The sequence below is a fragment of the Theropithecus gelada genome, chromosome 15 (assembly GCF_003255815.1).
Source record: "Theropithecus gelada isolate Dixy chromosome 15, Tgel_1.0, whole genome shotgun sequence".
Taxonomy (NCBI): domain Eukaryota; kingdom Metazoa; phylum Chordata; class Mammalia; order Primates; family Cercopithecidae; genus Theropithecus; species Theropithecus gelada.
This window is the reverse complement of record NC_037683.1, coordinates 106,024,286-106,042,509: the sequence shown is the minus strand read 5'-3', so window position 1 is coordinate 106,042,509 and position 18,224 is coordinate 106,024,286. Positions and strand designations below refer to the sequence as shown.

General features: G+C 47.6%; 1 protein-coding gene across 1 annotated transcript in view; it reads right to left on the bottom strand.

The window, feature by feature from the left end:
• Nucleotides 1-18,224, bottom strand: part of FGD3 (FYVE, RhoGEF and PH domain containing 3) — a 69,969-nt gene that overhangs the window by 24,406 nt on the left and 27,339 nt on the right. Inside the window, exons 4-8 of the mRNA XM_025359229.1 lie at nt 9,000-9,089; nt 7,842-7,978; nt 6,103-6,259; nt 1,796-1,934; nt 992-1,050 (exon numbers count right to left, since the gene is read on the bottom strand). Coding sequence (XP_025215014.1) covers nt 992-1,050; nt 1,796-1,934; nt 6,103-6,259; nt 7,842-7,978; nt 9,000-9,089 — 582 coding nt within the window. The remainder of the gene's footprint in view (nt 1-991; nt 1,051-1,795; nt 1,935-6,102; nt 6,260-7,841; nt 7,979-8,999; nt 9,090-18,224) is intronic.

The window sequence follows — 18,224 nt, the reverse complement described above, 5'->3', positions numbered from 1 at the left end:
TCCCAAAGTGCTGGGAGTACAGACGTGAGCCACCCTGCCTGGCCTTGCTGAGGCTTTTGAACACAAAAGTTGCCATGGGCTCAGGCCATCTAGGGCTGAGTTCCACGGTACCACGTGGCCGACACTGTCTGGGGCAGGCCGGAGACTGCTTTGTGGGGCAGGACTTGGGGCTGACCCTGGATATGTTGCAGCTCTCACTGTCTTTAGCGTTTTAGGGGTCATGAAACAGCCATTCTCTGAGAGGTGTGTGAGTTTTGGGAGAAAAGACCTGGATTTGGATAATTAAATGAAACTGCCTAGGGGAAGTACCTGGAACATAATGGATACTTCGAAAACAAAGGAAATTCCTTTTTTTTTTTTTCCTGGTTTTTTTTTTTTTTTTTTTTTTTTTTTTTTTTTTTTTTTTTTTTTTTGTTTTTTGAGATGGAGTCTGGCTCTGTTGCCCAGGCTGGAGTGCACTGGTGTGATCTCGGCTCACTGCAAGCTCCGCCTCCTGGGTTCACCCCATTCTCCTGCCTCAGCCACCCGAGCAGCTGGGACTACAGGTGCCCGCCACCATGCCCAATTTTTTGTATTTTTAGTAGAGACGAGGTTTCACCATGTTAGCCAGGATGGTCTCGATCTCCTGACCTCATGGTCTGCCCACCTTGGCCTCCCAAAGTGCTGGGATTACAGGCGTGAGCCACCGCGCCCGGCCATAGAGTGATTCTTTTAATCTCCACAGATGCCCAATGAGACAGGCTGTCAGGGCTCCCATTTTATAGATGGGGAAACTAAGGCATAGAGCGTTAAATAACTCACCAGGGACACAGATCTATCATAGCAAGGGGCGGGGCTGTCCAGCTCACCCCCCTGGGGACGGGAGTAGAGGAGTAAAGGAGTCACTCGTGGAGCCCCCCGAAGGATGGGGGCGAAGGGCTGGCCCACAAGGGCCCCCGGCCCTCACTGTTGCTCACCACCCTGCTGGTCCCCGCCCGAGTCCCGCACTCACCACTTTCCGAATGGCGGCATTGGAGTGGTTGGCGGCTGTGGAGATGAGCTCCAAGGACCCTGCAGGAGGGAGGCTGGGTTCAGCCTGGGGCCACGGTGGCTCCATTTTTGCTTGCCTGAGGGGCTCCAGGGCAGCTGCCTCCAGAGGGAGGATCTGTCTCTGCTGTCGGTCTTTCCCATGGTGCCTGGGCTACTCTAGAGGACTGGCCCAGAGGAAGGGGGTGACCCTGCCTCTGACCCTGCAGACACATCCCTTCTGCTGGGGCCAATACCAGGCAGGGGGCTCCCACAATCCTGCAGATGCCTGCCCGGGCTACCTGCCAGCCACACCAGGCAGTGACTGGACCAGGAGCAGCCCCCACCAGCCCCATAAGGCCCATTTCTGGGGCCTAAGCTCTGAACGGGGCCAGCATTTAGCAGCACCTTCCCTAGACCAATGTTTACCCGCATACTTCAAGCAGGGGAGATTTTTCTCTGCCCTCAAAGACACTAAGTCCCTTCCTGGGCTGTTAGGGGTCTCACTTTTTCTCTCTCTTCCTCTCTCTCTCCTTCCTCTGTCTGTGTGTCTCTCTCTCCTCCCCTCTGTTTCTCCCTCCCTCTCCCTCTCTTTCCCCAATGTCTCCTTATCTCTCTCTCTGTCTCCATCTCTCTCCCTCCCCTGTCTCTGTCTCTTTCCCTCTGGTCTCTCTGTTTCTCTCTCCCCTACCCCCACGACCCCACGACTCTCTCTCCCCCTCTCTCCCCACTCCCACAGTTCTTGGCAGGTGCCCCTGTGCCCTCCTGGGAGCCCTTGGCCCCAGCTTACTCTCCGCGTCCTTCCGGTCTGGGGCGTCCTCCGGAAGCCTCTTCAGATAGTCCTTGAGCAGCAGCTCGTACCGGGGGACCCTCTGCACGGGCTCCAGCATGTGGTGCTGCAGCGTCAGGTTTCCACACACCTCCTGCTTCTGTGGGGACAGAGGGAGCATGGGGCACCCCAAGGACACGTGTGTGGACGCCGGCCCCACCACAGCTTCTGGCCACCACAGCCCCAGGAGGCTGCCTGGAACTGGCTGCCCGGAACTGACTTCCCTTCAAGACATGGCTGGCACAGACCACACTTTACAATGGGGGAAACTGAGGCTCGGAGAGACTGACCAACGGAGCAAGGACTGGAACCCCAGGCTATGGCCCTTGGCCCAGAGCTGGCTGTCTTATATGCATCCTCGGTGGAGAAAATAAATGCCTGGACAGGACTGTCTCCTCTCAAGAGTGGGTTCTCCCCACTCCCCACCCACCCGTGGGCCTATGCAGGGCTCCCTTGACCCCTCTGCTGAGAAATCAGGCAGAGCTTCGCCCAACTCTCCCCACTGGGAATCGGGCCAGGGCCTGTCCTCATGCCTAGAAGCCGCTGGGGAGTCCTCCTGCAGATCGTGCTCGATGTAAACGCACCAGTGTTCCAGTTGGGTGCTGAGATCCTTGCGCCCCACCCGTGCCCAGCACTGCTCACCGGCTCTCCGTGCCTGCCTCCCACCCTGCAGCACCTCCTTGCTGCCATGTCTCCGTCTGGCATCCGAACCCCAGACACGTGTGCTGAATGCTGCCACCCTGTCACCTCTGTGCTCCCCACTCGGGTCCTCCTGCCCGGGCCACTTTGCCTCTGCCTCCCCCGACGATGCCCGCTGGGCAGCCTGTGAGGGCCTGCTGCCTCTGTCATCCTGTCCACCAGCTTCCCCACCCACCTGCCAGCAACTTGAGGGCCTCAACCACCCTCACCAGGCTCAGGGCCCAGAACAGAATGGCTTCCAGCTCAGATGAGCTCAAAAATGCCTGGGATACAACAGGGTGAGAGAAACCCAAATCTTCATAAAAGCAACTGTTTCCAGCAACATATTGACATAATCTCCAAGTGTCTCCCTAAAAGAAACTTGTTTTTATTCTCTTTTTCTTTCTTTCTTTTTTTTTTTTTTTTTTTTTGAGACGGACTCTCCCTGTTTCCCGGGCCGGAGTCCAATGGCACCATCTCGGCTCACTGCAACCTCCGCCTCCCAGGTTCAAGTGATTCTCCTGCCTCAGCCTCCTGAGTAACTGAGATTACAGGCACCCACCATCACACATGGCTAATTTTTGTATTTTTAGTAGAGACGGGGTTTCACCATGTCGGTCAGGCTGGTCTCGAACTCCTGACCTCGTGATCTGCCTATCTCGGCCTCCCAAAGTGTTGGGATTACAGGCGTGAGCCATCGCACCTGGCTGAAACCTTTTTTTTTTTTTTTTTTTTTAATGGAGTCTTGCTCTGTCGTCCAGGCTGGAGTGTAGTGGAGTGCTCTTGGCTCACTACAGCCTCTGCCTCCCTGGCTCAAGCAGTTATCCTGTCTCAGCCTCCCAAGTAGATGGGATTACAGATGTGTGTGTGCCACCACACCCAGCTAATTTTTGTATTTTTAGTAGAGATGGTGGGGGGGGGGGGGTCTCACTATGTTGCCCAGGCTGGTCTCGAACTTCTGACCTCAGGTGATCCACCCACCTCGGCCTCCCAAAGTGCTGGGATTACAGGTGTGAGCTTCTGCGCCCGGCCAAGAAACATATTAATTGGGGAAAAAACCCAACTTCACCTGAGCAGTCCTGGCAGACACGCCCTTAATCAAGTCAATATCCCCAGGACGCAGAGACTGAGCCACCAGGCAGAACGCAGGGAGAAGAACACAGCCTCACTCTGGGAAAAGGCACAGCCTCAATCAAACTGGACAAACAGCAGAAAAGCCCAAGCAGGCAGTCTACAAGTAACTAGCCTGCACCCCTCAAAAAGACAAGGACCTAGGTCTGCTCCAGACCCAGGAAGCCAAACACCATCATGAGAGCAATGTGCGGCCCTGGGCTGGGTTATGGACCAGAAAACAAGAACGTTATTGGGACAATCGGTGACATCTGAGTGTGGGCTGCGGAGTAGACAGCACCAGGACGTCCGTGTAAAATCCCCAATTTTGATCACTGAGCTGGGAGTACGCAAGAGAATATCCTTGTTCACATTTAGTGATAAAGGGTTACGGTGTCTGCAACTTAGTCTCGAAACGCTTAAAAGTCATCATCATCTGTATGAGTTTAGAGAGAATAGTAAAGTAAGACTATTAACAAAATGTTAATAGTGCATAACAATTTGGCATTTTTGCAACTTTCCTGTAAAGGTTTAAAGTTATTTCAAAATAAAAGTTTAAAGTTTAAAATATGCTTTGGATTAAAGGAAGGAAACCTCCAAAAGGCCACAGGAAACTTGAGTCACGCAATCCTGTTTTGTCCACGCCAGGGCTTCTCACCCTGGGCACTATGGACACTCGGGTCAGAGAATTCTCTGCAGTGGGCCATCCTGTCCACTGCAACGTGTTTTGCAGCATCCCTGGACCCACCAGATGCTGGGTGCACCACCAATGTCTGCAGATATGGCCTGGGATCCCTGGGGGGGCAAAGTCACCTTCAGAGAATGGCTGGACGGTACTGAGTCCAGGCAGAGAGCCCTCTCCACAGCCTGCCTGGCCCTGTGCCCAACCTGCCTACAGTGAGGGGATGTGCAGACCAGTGGCTGGCCTGCAACCGGGGCCATGTCTGCCTCGAGTGTCCCCAGGCAGACGTCATCCAGGACATGGCAGTGCTGCAGTAGCTGCTGCAGACGTGTCTGCATCCCAATCCAGAAAGTGTCTAGCCTCCTAAGGGTTTGCTGGACCCAAGAACGGGGTCTGCCAGGGATGGACAGAGGACCACAGCCTGTGCCAGGACAGTGACTGTTCGCTGCACCCTGGAAGGGCTCACTCAAGCTCGACAGCACACATGTATCATTACGCCACGTGGCCATGTGACTAATTTCACTGTCTCAGCGTCTACATAGAGTATGCCCTTCCCTTACTTCATTCTGAAGCCTAGATGGGAGTTGCCAGCTTGATTGGCAACCCGGGAAGAAAACCAAATTAATCCGAATTTTGTGTGGTTTTTTTTTCTTTCTTTTTTTTTTTAACGGTGGGGGGTCTGGGGGACAGAGTCTCTCTCTGTCGTCCAGGCTGGACTGCAGTGGCACAATCTCAGCTCACTGCAACCTCTGCCTCTTGGTTCAACCCATTGTCCTGAATCAGCCTTCAGAGTAGCTGGGACTATAGGCTTGCCATGCCCAGCTAATTTTTGTATTTTTAGTAGTGATGGGGTTATACAGTCTTGGGTAGTGGGAAATGCATTTAAAAATAAGCTTTACATTTTAAGAAGTGGTGAGAGGAAGTACTTAAAAATAAAAAATTCTGGGCCGGGCGTGGTGGCTCACACCTGTAATCCCAGCACTTTGGGAGGCCAAGGCGGGTGGATCACGAGGTCAGGAGATCGAGACATCCTGGCTAACACGGTGAAACCCCATCTCTACTAAAAATACAAAAAAATTAGCCGGGCATGGTGGCGGGCGCCTGTAGTCCCAGCTACTCCGGAGGCTGAGGCAGAAGAATGGTGCGAACCCAGGAGGCAGAGCTTGTAGTGAGCCAAGATCGTGCCACTGCACTCCAGCCTGGGTGACAGAGTGAGACGCTGTCTCAATAAAAGAATAAAATAAAAAATAAAAGATGGGGGAAAATAATCTGTGACATGCATGAGAGAAAGCAGTTGATGTTCTTAGCATATAAAAGCCTTGTGAATCAAGAAGAAAGGGACCAACCCTACAGGAGATAAGAGCAGCCAGGGCTATGAGGAGGCTGTTAGCAGAAAGCGAAAAAGAAAAAAGCAATGTAACATATAAACAAAAATGCCTGCACTAGATATCGAGGGACACTGTGGAATCAGACTGTCCTTTGAATTCAGGTTCCATCAGATAATAGCTTGTGATGCTGCAGCTTGCACAGCCTCTTGAGCCACAATTTTCCAATGGGAATGCTGATTCGTCTCTGGGAGTTATTGTAACGCTCAAAGCAACAACAGAGCATCTGGACACATCTCATAATTTTCCTAATTTTCTCTATGTTCCAAAATTTCAGTAATGTCATATATTACTTTTTGGAGTTATATATATATATATATATATATATATATTTTTTTTTTTTTTTTAAATAAAACACCGGGCTCTGTGCGTCTTGAGAACATCCGTGTCCACACTCCCGCTGCCCGCCTTACCTGGATGCTGTGGATGACGTCCTTAAACAGTGGGGAGCGCTGGGTCCACGTGCTCACCAGCCCCACGGCTCGGTCAAAGTTCTTAACGTACTCGCCGTACATCTTTAGGAATGGGGCCAGCTTCTGCAGGATGTCCCCGAGCCGTGGGTTTGTGTCCCTTTGCGGAGAAGTGAATCATCAGAGAAATAGCTGGGTGCAATGGGGGCTCCGAGGTTAGTGGACATGAACTCCACCAGGGGAGTGTGGGGTGGCGGCCAGCTCTGTGTGATGGTGAGCAAATTGGTCACCCTCTCTGAGCTTTAGTTTCCTCCCCTATGTCATGTAGAGTAGAAAATAATTAACAGGGCAATTAAATGAAAGGTGCCTGTAAAACAGTTGAAAGCGCAAGCTGCAGGCTTAGAACCAGTGCCCCAGACACAGGAGATAGCAGTAGTAGCAGAATCACCTGAATGATGAGCCACAGCTATCAAAGAGAACCAACAAAATACCATTATGCTCCTTTTAAATGGGCAAAGATTAGAAACAATGGTTCTATTCAATGCTGGCGAAGTCCTGGGGAAAGTAACTCTTTGTAGTACTGATAATGAAGAAAGCTGCTTTGGACAGGGATTTGCAAATAATTTTCAAGAAACAGAAACATATACTAATCGTCTTTGTCCTTAGGACTGTTTCAAAAAGAAAGAAAAAAGCCACCAGCACAAAGCCATCACTGAGGCGTGACTGAACTGCACTCATACATTTAATTTAAAGATCCAAAGGGCAGGGTGGCTAAGTCATCGGACCCCTGTGCTGTTATAAAAGGAGCAGAGGAGGTCACAGGTGCGCTCATGAGTTAGCAGTCTCCAGGGCCTTGCAGGAGAAAACCTGTCTCTAGCAAGCATGGATTTTGTCAGCCAGAAGGCCGCATCCAGTCCTGACTGCCTTGGGGACACAATGTAACCTGCTCGGCAGCTGGACCATGTCCTTGTACAGATTTATGAATTGACATAGTGCCTCCCTGAGCAACAGGTGAAAAGGCTCCCCCTGGCTTCCCATTCCAGCCAAGCCTCCGTGGTCTCCTGGGCTGCAGCTTGGAGAACCGGCTTGTGGGACACAGAAGGGCCTGGCTCCTGATGCAGAGGGAAGCCGGGCCTGCGAACGGGGCAGGCAGCAGAGACCCTAAGTCAAACAGCAGCGGCACCCAGAATGAGGGGAAAGGTAACACGCAACGTGGCGAACTGATGAGCCTGGGGGCCACGCCTGGGAAGTTTCATGAATTGTGACTTGCACTGAGCTGTCCCTCTGCTAACGAACAGAAGCATTAGTGGGACGGAGGGACAGGCCCCAGGGACAGCAGGAGGAGGATCTGATGTCCACTGTTGAGGGGAAAAAATAGCATTTTTTAAACAAAGGTGGAGTATAAGCTAGGAGGGAAAAGAAAACCAACTAGCGCTATCCACTGTGTGGTGTTTCCAGATGTCAAACCTCATTTTAGTTTCAGAGCCCCGAGAGGGGCGTTAAAAGCCCTTCATTCCGCATCATCTGCTTTCTCAGGAACTAAGCCTTGGAGACCGTAAGTGGCCGGTCAAGGTCACCAACCAGGAAGGGGTGGAGTCTGGACCGGACCCAGACCGTGCAGAGAAGGGAGGCGCCCAGCCACCATGGGACAGTCCCCCAGCACTTGCCTGGCTCTCAGGCACATGAACCCAGGTCTAGAGACCACTTGAGGGGCCCCACGGGCATCCGCACACGGTACTCACCACTCCTCCGTGATCCGCGTCTTCAGCTCCGGCAGCAGGAACTGCCCGTGGAAGCGGTGGATGGAAGAGATGTTAGAGAATATGCCCGTGATGACTTCTGGAGGGATCCCCGCATCCGTCAGCCTGGTGCAGAAAACCTGAGCATAGAGAAGCCCACGTGTGGCCAGTGAGCCTCTTCCGCTGAGCACAGCTGCGTCCCGCTTCGGCCACAGGTGAGGGCGCTCGGGAGGGGCCGCTGCTGCCACCTTGTGTTTTCTTAATGAACTTCAGAATTATTGTCCTCCCTTTTCATCGAACTGGTTCAGACACCCTCATGGTCTTAATGCAAGCTCACTTATGACTTAGGAATGTGGGTGCGGCAGAGACAGTCCCCTGAGGACAGGGAAGGACATCTTTCCTTAGCCACCTCTCACGCGAAATGGAAGGTTCAGACTTCCTTCTCTGTCTCGTCAGATAAAAACAGCAGCAGCACCGTCTGTCAAAACCCCGGCTTCCACGGGTGCTTTATTTCCTGAGCTCATAAACCCCACATTGTCATGTGGATAGGGATGCGTGGCAACCCCTGTCCCGACTATTTATGCAGAAAAACATCCAGAAGCCATGTACATGCTCAGATCATGCAGCTGCCAGGAAGAAATGTCCCACAGATGACTTGGCAAAGCCTTTTCCTCACAGCCATAAGCACTGAAAACAAAAAATAAGTTTCTAGGATGGGCGTGCTGGTTCACACCTGTAATCCAGCACTTTGGGAGGCCGAGGCTGGTGGATCACCTGAGGTCAGGAGTTCAAGACCAGCCTGACCAATGTGGTGAAACCCCATCTCTACTATAAATACAAAAATTAGCCAGGCATAGTGGCATGTGCCTGTAGTCCCAGCTACTCGGGAGGCTGAGACAGGAGAATCACTTGAACCCAAGAGGCGGAGGTTGCAGTGAGCCAAGAGCTCACCACTGAACTCCAGCCTGGGCGACAGAATGAGACTCTGTCTCAAAAGAAAAAAAAAAAAAGTTTGTAGACCAGACTTAAATTTGTCTGAGTTTTAGTATTTAAGTCATTCATACTGCACCTGTAATGCCCAGCCAATGCTAAGAGATACTGAAACTGCCCACTGAAACTCTGGGAGTAGACTAAGGTGGGCCCCCAAGCCATGTGGGCTACCTGGTCCAGCAGGTGCAGCCGCCTCACATAGGTCTCCTCGGTGTGCAGGAGCTCCTGGGCAATGTGGAGAAGCTTCTGTGGGCCAGAGTGCTGTGGAGAGAAGAGATGCAGCTCACCTGGGGAAGATGAGCCTTGGGGAATCGGCACCTAACAGGCTGCCACTGTGTGCAGGAGAACCAGGGACCATGGGGGCAGCAGGAGGCCACAGGGGCAGGAGCGGGGACAGGAGGGGGCCACTGTGATGGCAATGTGGTGCTCAGTTCTCATAGATGATATTCGCATGGAAGATTTTGGGAAAAGCACAGTAGTTTCTGGCAGTCCCCCAAAAGCCTCTCTAGCCTAAAGATAACTCCACCCTCCTGGGCCTTTGACTACAGAGCAGTTGCAGCAACCACCTCAAAATATATTGGAGAGCAAAATAAAATTAGCTACAAAGAAACAGAAACATGTAGCCCAATCAAAGGAACAAAATAAAAAACTCCAAAACTGATCCTAAGGAAACACAGATCTATGAGCTGCTTGAGAAAAAAAAAACATCTAAATAGTTGTCATAAAGATGCTCAATGAGATAAAAGAGAACAGAAAGATGACTAAAAAACAAAATCAGGAAATGATGCATAAACAAAGTGAGAATATCAACAAAGAGACGGAAACTATTAAAAAGGACAAACCAGACATTCTGGAGCTGAAATACACTTTAACTGAACCGATAAATTTTTAAGAGGGGTTTGATAGCAGACTTGATCAGGCAGAAGAAAAAGTCAGCAAACTTGAAGAGAGGTCATTTGAAATCAGAGAGTCAGATAAGAAAAAAAAAAAAAAGAAGAGGAGCAAGGAGAGCCTAAGGGATGTATGGGCCACTATCAAGTAGATCAATATATGCACATGTAAGTTCCAAAGGAGAAGAGAGAGAAAGGGGCAAAGAGTTTATTTACAGAAATAATGGCTGAAAATTTCCCCAATTTGAGGAAAGCAATGGACTTAAAAATTCCTGAATCTCAAAGACCTCCAACTGGAGTAAATCAACAGAGAACCATATCAAGACACTATATAACTGTCTAAAGTCAAATATACAAAGAAAATCTTGAAAGCAGTGAGAGAAAAGTAATTTGTCTCACATAAGGGTCTTCCATAAGATTATCAGAGGATTTGTCAGTGGTAACTTTGCAAACCAGAAGGTAGAGGGAGGATACATTCAAAGTGCTCAAAGGAAAAAAAACAACTGTCAACTAAGAATATTGTATTTGACAAAACTGTCCTTCAAAAATGGAGAAACAGGCCGGGCACGGTGGCTCAAGCCTGTAATCCCAGCACTTTGGGAGGCTGAGACAGGCGGATCACGAGGTCAGGAGATCAAGACCATCCTGACTAACATGGTGAAACCCCGTCTCTACTAAAAAATACAAAAAACTAGCCAGGCGAGGTAGCGGGCGCCTGTAGTCCCAGCTACTCGGGAGGCTGAGGCAGGAGAATGGCATAAACCCGGGAGGCGGAGCTTGTAGTGAGCTGAGATCTGGCCACTGCACTCCAGCCTGGGTGACAGAGCGAGACTCCATCTCAAAAAAAAAAAAAAAAAAAAAAAGGAGAAATAAATACTTTTCCAGTTAAACAAAAGCTGAGGGAGTTCTTTACCATTAAATCTGCTCTAAAATAAAAAAGATTAAGGGGTCCTTTACGTTGAAACAAAAGGATGGTAAAAAGCAACATGAAACCACATGATAATATAAGGTTCTTAGTAAAGGTGAACACATGGATAAATACGATAATTTGTACTATTGTCCTTTTGGTGCATAGAATTTAAATTACAAAAACGTTTAAACATTTAAATCTATATGAATAAATACAGATGAACTCATGATATCAATAACAGCAGGGAGAGGGAAGTGAAATTGTAAAAGAGTTTTTGCATGTGATTGAAGTTGTTATTAGTTTAAAATAGAATGCTATGACTTTAAAATGTTTTACGTAATTGCAATGGTAACTACAAATAAAATATCTATAGATAAAAAAGGAAACGAGAAGGAAATAAAACCATATCACTACAAAAAAATCAATGAAACACAAAGAAAGGCAGTAAGAGAGTAAAGGAGGGACACAAAAAACGTATAAGATAGGCCGGGCGCGGTGGCTCAAGCCTGTAATCCCAGCACTTTGGGAGGCCGAGATGGGCGGATCACGAGGTCAGGAGATCGAGACCATCCTGGCTAACACCGTGAAACCCCGTCTCTACTAAGAAATACAAAAAATAGCCGGGCGAGGTGGCAGCGCCTGTAGTCCCAGCTACTCGGGAGGCTGAGGCCGGAGACTGGCGGGAACCCGGGAGGCGGAGCTTGCAGTGAGCTGAGATCCGGCCACTGCACTCCAGCCTGGGCGACAGCGCGAGACTCCGTCTCAAATTAAAAAAAAAAAAAAAAAAAAAAAAAAAAAGTATAAGACATACAGAAAACAACCAAATGGCAGTAGTAGGTCCTTTCCTATCAGTAACTACTTTAAATGTAAATGGATTAAACTTCCCAATCAAAAGACATATTGGCGGTTGGGCATGGTGGTTCACGCCTGTAATCCCAGCACTTTGGGAGGCCAAGGTGGGGGGATCATGAGGTCAGGAGTTTGAGAACAGCCTGACCAACATGGTAAAACCGCGTCTCTACTAAAAATACAAAAATTAGCCGGGCATGGTGGCACGCACCTGTAATTCCAGCTATTCAGGGGGCTGAGGCAGGAGAATCACTGAAACCCAAGAGGCGGAGGTTACAGTGAGCTGAGATTGTGCCACTGCACTCCAGCCTGGGCAACAGAGCAAGACTCCATCTCAAAAAAAAAAGAAAAAAAAGACATAGTGGCTGAATGGATTAAAAATAACAGCCTCCAACTATATGCTGTTGACAAGAGACTCTCTTTAGATATAAGGACACATATAGGCTTAAAGTGACAGGATGGAAAAAGATATTTTGTGCAAATGGTAACCAAAAGACAGCAGGAGTGGCCATACTTAGATAAAATAGACTTTACAGCAAAAATTGTTACAAGGCTGGATGCAATGGTGTACACCTATAGTCCCACCTACTCAGGAGGTTGAGGTGGGTCACTTAAGCCCAGGAGTTCGAGGCTATCCTGGGCAACATAGTGAGACCTTGTACCAAAAAAAAGAAGGAGAGTGACAGCAGTAAGATGGCTAAGTAGAAACACCTGGCATTCCCCTCATCCCAGGAAAAGACTAAGGCACAAAAAACTAAGATTTGGCTGGCGCTGGAGTGAGTGGTGGAGTAGAGATGCACCTGTGATGACTGGGAGAGCAGTGTGGAGGCACCCAGCCTCTAGTGGTCCCATCTCCCTCCAACCAGATAGCATCTATCCAGAGTCAGGAGGGACATTCCTTTGCAGGGAAAAAGTACAACACGAGAGAATCCCACATTCCTTGCAAGCCCCAAGCCCAGTTTGGAGAGCTGTGAGAATTCGCACAGCTACATCGCCCAGATTAGGATCACAAAGTGTACATGCCCCACCCCCACAAGCACCCACTGTGAACCAGGCTGCTGTGGCATGGCACCATCCTGAGACCGGAGCCACCTCCAGAGTGCTCCAGGCAGTAGCTACTGTACCTCTCCAGCATTGGGGCTCCATCTCCATTCCACAAAGACCACATGAGTGGTTGAATGCCACAGCCCCAGCTGCATAGAGCTTGGGCCCAGGATCAGCTGTGACTCTGCTCCTGCACAGCAGGGAAACCAACCCTCACTCCCACACTTTCAGCTAAAAGAACAGTCTGCCATTCCAACCCAGAAGGAGCTCAAGCAATCCTCCCAGCTATTCTTCAGAAAGGAAGGAGGAATAAAATCTTTAACCGACAAGCAAAAACTAAGGGAATTCATCACCACTAGACGAGTCTTATAAGAAATGCTCAAGACAGTCTTATATCTGGAAGTGAAAAGACAATAAACACCATCGTGAGAACATGTAAAACTATAAAACTCACGGATAAAGCTGATACACAAAGAAGGAAAGAAATGAATCAAACCTTATCACTGCAGAAAACCATCCAACTACAAAAATAAATAATGAGAGGAGGTAAGTAACAAAAGATATACAAAACAACCAGAATGCAATCATAAAATGACAGGAGTTAAGTTCTCACCAATCAATAATAATCTTGAATGTAAATAGATTAAATTCCTCCATTTAAAAGATAAACTAGCTGAATGGATCAAAAAACCAAGACCCAACTATATGCTGTCTACAAGAAACTCCCCTTACCTGTAAAGACATAAACTGAAAGTCAAGGGTGAAAAGACATAGTCCATGTAAACAGAAACCCAAAACAAGCAGGAGTAGCTATACTTATATCAGATGAAGAAGACTTCAAGTCAAAAACTATAAAAATAAAGAAAGACATTACATAATAAAGGGATTAATTCAGGAGGAGAATATAATTATAAATATATATGCACTGAATACCAGCGCACCTAGATATAGAAAGTAAATATTATTACATATAAAGGGAAAGATAGATCTCCAACACAATAATGGTTGGAGACTTCAACACCCCATTCGCAGTATTAGATAGATCATCTAGACAGCAAATCAAAGATACATCAGATTTAAACTACACCATAGAACAAATGGACCTAACAGACACTTACAGAACATTTCACCCAACAACTGCAGAATACACATTTTTCTCATGAACACATGGAACATTCTCCAGGACTAACAATATATTAGGACACAAAACAAGCCTCAAATTTTTTTAAATCAAAATTATATTAGGTATCTTATCTTACCACAATGGAATAAAACCAGACATCAATAACAAGAGAAACATTCAAAGCTATATCAATATATGGAAATTAAATAACATGCTCCTGAATGACCAATGGATGAAGGAAGAAATTAAGAATGAAATTTAAGGGCCAGGTGGCCCTTACAATGGCTCACACCTGTAATCTCAGCACTGTGGGAGGCCAAGGCTGGCATACTGCTTGAGCCTAGGAGTTTGAGACCAGCCTGGGCAATATGGTGAAACCCCATCTCTACAAAAAATATAAAAATTAGCTGGGTGTGGTGGTGGGTGCCTACAGTCCCAGCTCCTCAGGAGGCTGAGGCAGGAGAATAGTTTGAGCTAGGGAGGCAGAGGTTGTGGTGAGCCAAGATTGCGCCACTGTACTCCAGCCTGGGTGACAGGGTGAGACTCTATCTCAAAAACAAACAAATCTCCAAACAAAAAAAGTCCAGGACCCAATGGGTTCACCACTGAATTCTACTGAACCTATAAAGAACAATTTATACCAATTATCAAACTATTTCAAAAAATTGAAGCAGAGGAAATTCTTCCTAACTCATTTTATAAGGTCATCAAAACCTTGATACGAAAACCAGGAAAAGACACAACTAAAAAGACAACTACAGGCCAATATCCCTGATGAAAATAGATGAAAAAATCCTCAAAATACCTGCAAACCAAATCCAACAGCACATGAAAAAGATAAACTAGAATCAAGTGGGATTTATCCCAGGATGCAAGGATGGTTCAATATGCACAAATCAATAAATGTGATACATCACATTCACAGAACTAAGAACAAAAACCATATGATCATTTTAATATATGCTGAGACAGCATTTGATAAAATTCAGCATCCCTTTATTATAAAAGCCCTCAATAAACTAGGTATAGAAGAAATATACCTCAAAATAATAGAGCCCATATGTGAGAAACCCACAGCTAACATCTTACTGAATGAGAAAAGCTGAAAGCTTCTCCTCTAAGAATTGCAAAAAGACAAAGATGCCCACTTTTCCCACTATTATTCAACATAGTAGTGGAAGTTTCAGCCAGAACAGTTAGGCAAGAGAAAGAAATAAAAGGCATCGAAATGAGAATAGAGGAAATCAAATTGTCCCTGTTTGCAGATGATATAATCTTTTTTGGTTTTTTGATACAGGACCTCACTTTGTTGCCTGCACCACCATGCCTAGCTAACTTTCTTATTTTTTTGTATAGACAAGGTCTCACTATGTTGCTCAAGCTGGTCTTGAATTCCTTGGCTCAAGCAATCCTCCCATCTCAGCCTCCCAAAGTTCTGGCATTACAGGTGTGAGCCACTACACCTAGCTGATGTGATCTTATATATATAGGAAAACCTATACTCTATCACAAAATTCTTAGAACTGATAAATTTCATAAAGTTGCACGGCACAAAATCAATATATGAACAACAGTAGTGTTTCTACACACAAACAACAAAAAATAGCTGAAAAAGAAATCAAGAGGGCAATCTCATATACAATAACTGAAAAATAAATACCTAGGAATAAATTTCACGAAGGAGATAAAAAAACCCTCTACAAGGTGCAAAAGGAAAACAAAAACTCAGGACCCCAATTCATGATGCCAAAAGAAAAAAATTAAGCTGAAAGCTGAGTCATGCAAGAAACTGCCTTTCCTTTTGTTCCTAAGCAGACAGCTATAGTTGAAAGGTTAAATATCGCCACAGGTGGCTGCCCTATGTTTACCCCATCTTACGTAAAGTGCCGATTTACTGAGCACCAGGTGAATATATAATTGACTATTCCCCTACCAGCTTCTTTTCTCTTGCAACATGTGGATTAACATACCCTCCCTTTCTCCCCTCCAGCCCACTTTTCCCCTTTAAATACTGAAGCCTTCAAAGTCCTCTTTGGAGAAAGGCACAGGCCACAGACTGCTTTTCTATGATTCCATGTTTATTTCTTCCAAGCATAACCTCAACCTTGGCAAAATAAACTTCTAAATTGATTGAGACCAGTCTCAGATACTTTTTGGTTTACAAAAGAAAACTAAAAAAACACTGATGAGGCCGGGTGTGGTGGCTCATGCCTGTAATTCCAGCACTTTGGGAGGCCAAGGTGGGCAGATCAAGAGGTCAGGGGTTGGCTGGGTGCAGTGGCTCACACCTTCAATCCCAGCACTTTGGGAGGCCGAGGCGGGCAGATCACAAGGTCACGAGATCGAGACCATCCTGGCTAACATGGTGAAACCCCGTTTGTACTATAAAAATACAAAAAAATTAGCTGGGCGTGGTGGTGGGCACCTGTAGTCCCAGCTACTCGGGAGGCTGAGGCAGGAGAATGGCGTGAACCCGGGAGGCAGAGCTTGCAGTGAGCTGAGACCACAACGCTGCACTCCAGCCTGGGTGACAGAGAGAGACTCAGTCTCAAAAAGAAAAAAAAAAAGAGGTCAGGGGTTTGAGACCAGCCTGGCCAACATGGTGAAACCCTGTCTCTACTAAAAATACAAAAATTATCTGGGTGTGGTGGCACGCACTTGTAGTCCCAGCTACTCGGGAGGCTGAGGCAGGAGAATTGCTTGAACCTGGGAGGCAGAGGTTGCAGTGAGCCTAGACTGAGCCATTGCACTCCAGCCTGGGCGACAGAGCAAGACTCCATCTCAAAAACAAAACAAAGGCCGGGCGCGGTGGCTCAAGCCTGTAATCCCAGCACTTTGGGAGGCCGAGGCGGGTGGATCACGAGGTCAGGAGATCGAGACTATCCTGGCTAACATGGTGAAACCCCGTCTCTACTAAAAATACAAAAAACTAGCCGGGCGTGGTGGCGGGCGCCTGTAGTCTCAGCTACTTGGGAGGCTGAGGCGGGAGAATGGCGTGAACCCGGGAGGCGGAGCTTGCAGTGAGCCGAGATCACGCCACTGCACTCCAGCCTGGGCGACACAGCGAGACTCCGTCTCAAAAAAAAAAAAAAAAAAACAAAACAAAACAAAACAAAACAAAACAAAACAAAAAAACACTGATGAAAGAAATTGAAGCAGATAATGTTTCATGAAAGGGCTGTGCATGCAGAGACCCCCAAATGCTGAAGGAGTTGAGAAACCAAAGAACAAGGCAGACTAATGTAGTTTCTCAGCAGAGCGTGATTTATTGGGGACGTTACAGACAGGAGATGTGTCTTGAGTGGCCACAAAACAGGTGGATCCTCACACTATCAACCCCCAAACCCAGGACTTATATGCCATAGGGAAAGGGTATACAGTGCTTCAGAAGGAATGTGTAGGACACTGAAATCAACCCCTTGGGGAAAGTCAAGAATGTTGTATTTATCATAGCGTAACAGTAGGATTTATGGTAAATATGTGTTTATGATAACATCAAAGTTGTCATGACCTAAGGGTAAGATTTACAATAAATACTTGCTCTTATACAAGGAACAGTAATAAGATAGAAATCTTAGAGGCATTCCTGGAACTATGATTAATCAGAAGTCAACATGGCAGATTAGCGTAAGGTAGGTAGCCAGGCAGACATGAGCAGGGCAGCAGGCTCCCCACCACACCAGGAATATCGGGTGACCATCATCAGTGATGGTCTTGATAGATGCAGGAGGCAGATAAGAAAGGGTCCCTGGAGAATCTCCAATCTGCCCCACAAGCGTTTATGCCAGATTTTTTTTTTTTTTTTTGAGGCGGAGTCTTGCTCTGTTGCCCAGGCTGGACTACAGTGGTGCGATCTCGGCTCACTGCAAGCTCCGCTTCCCGGGTTCACGCCATTCTCCTGCCTCAGCCTCCCGAGTAGCTGGGGCTACAGGTGCCCACCACCACGCCTGGCTAAATTTCTTTGTGTTTTTATTAGAGATGGAGTTTCACCATATTAGCCAGGATGGTCTCCATCTCCTGACCTTGTGATCCACCCGCCTCAGCCTCCCAAAGTGCTGGGATTACAGGTGTGAGCCACCGCGCCTGGCCTATGCCAGATAATTTTGTGTAGGTAAGGGAACCTGCGCAGGGTCTTGCCTGGGCATGCCCGCAATGGACTGGAGGCCCACAGGCACTGGGGAAGTGGGGTGGAGCTACCAGGAATTCATGCCTCATGCAGAGGAGGAGCCTGGCCTCTTCAACTAGTGTGTGGTGGCCTGGTATTCAATCTGTGAGGTGGTAGCCTGTTGGCAGGACCCCCTCTTTCTTTGCTGAGAGCTTTCTTTTTGCCTAATAAATCCGCCCTGCTCACCCTTCAATGTGTCCTCATGCCTAAGTTTTCCTGGTAATGAGACAAGAACCCGGATTTTAGCTGAACTAAGGAGCAAAAAGTCCTGCATTGGTCAGGTGGTTGCTAAACAGCCTCTCTAAAATAATAATTGGTAGCAGCCAGCACCAGGGAAAGGCAGTCTCCAGATAGATAGAAAAACTTGAAACAGGTAATCAGCTTCCTGATAAGATCTCAGGAGTTGGATAAATGG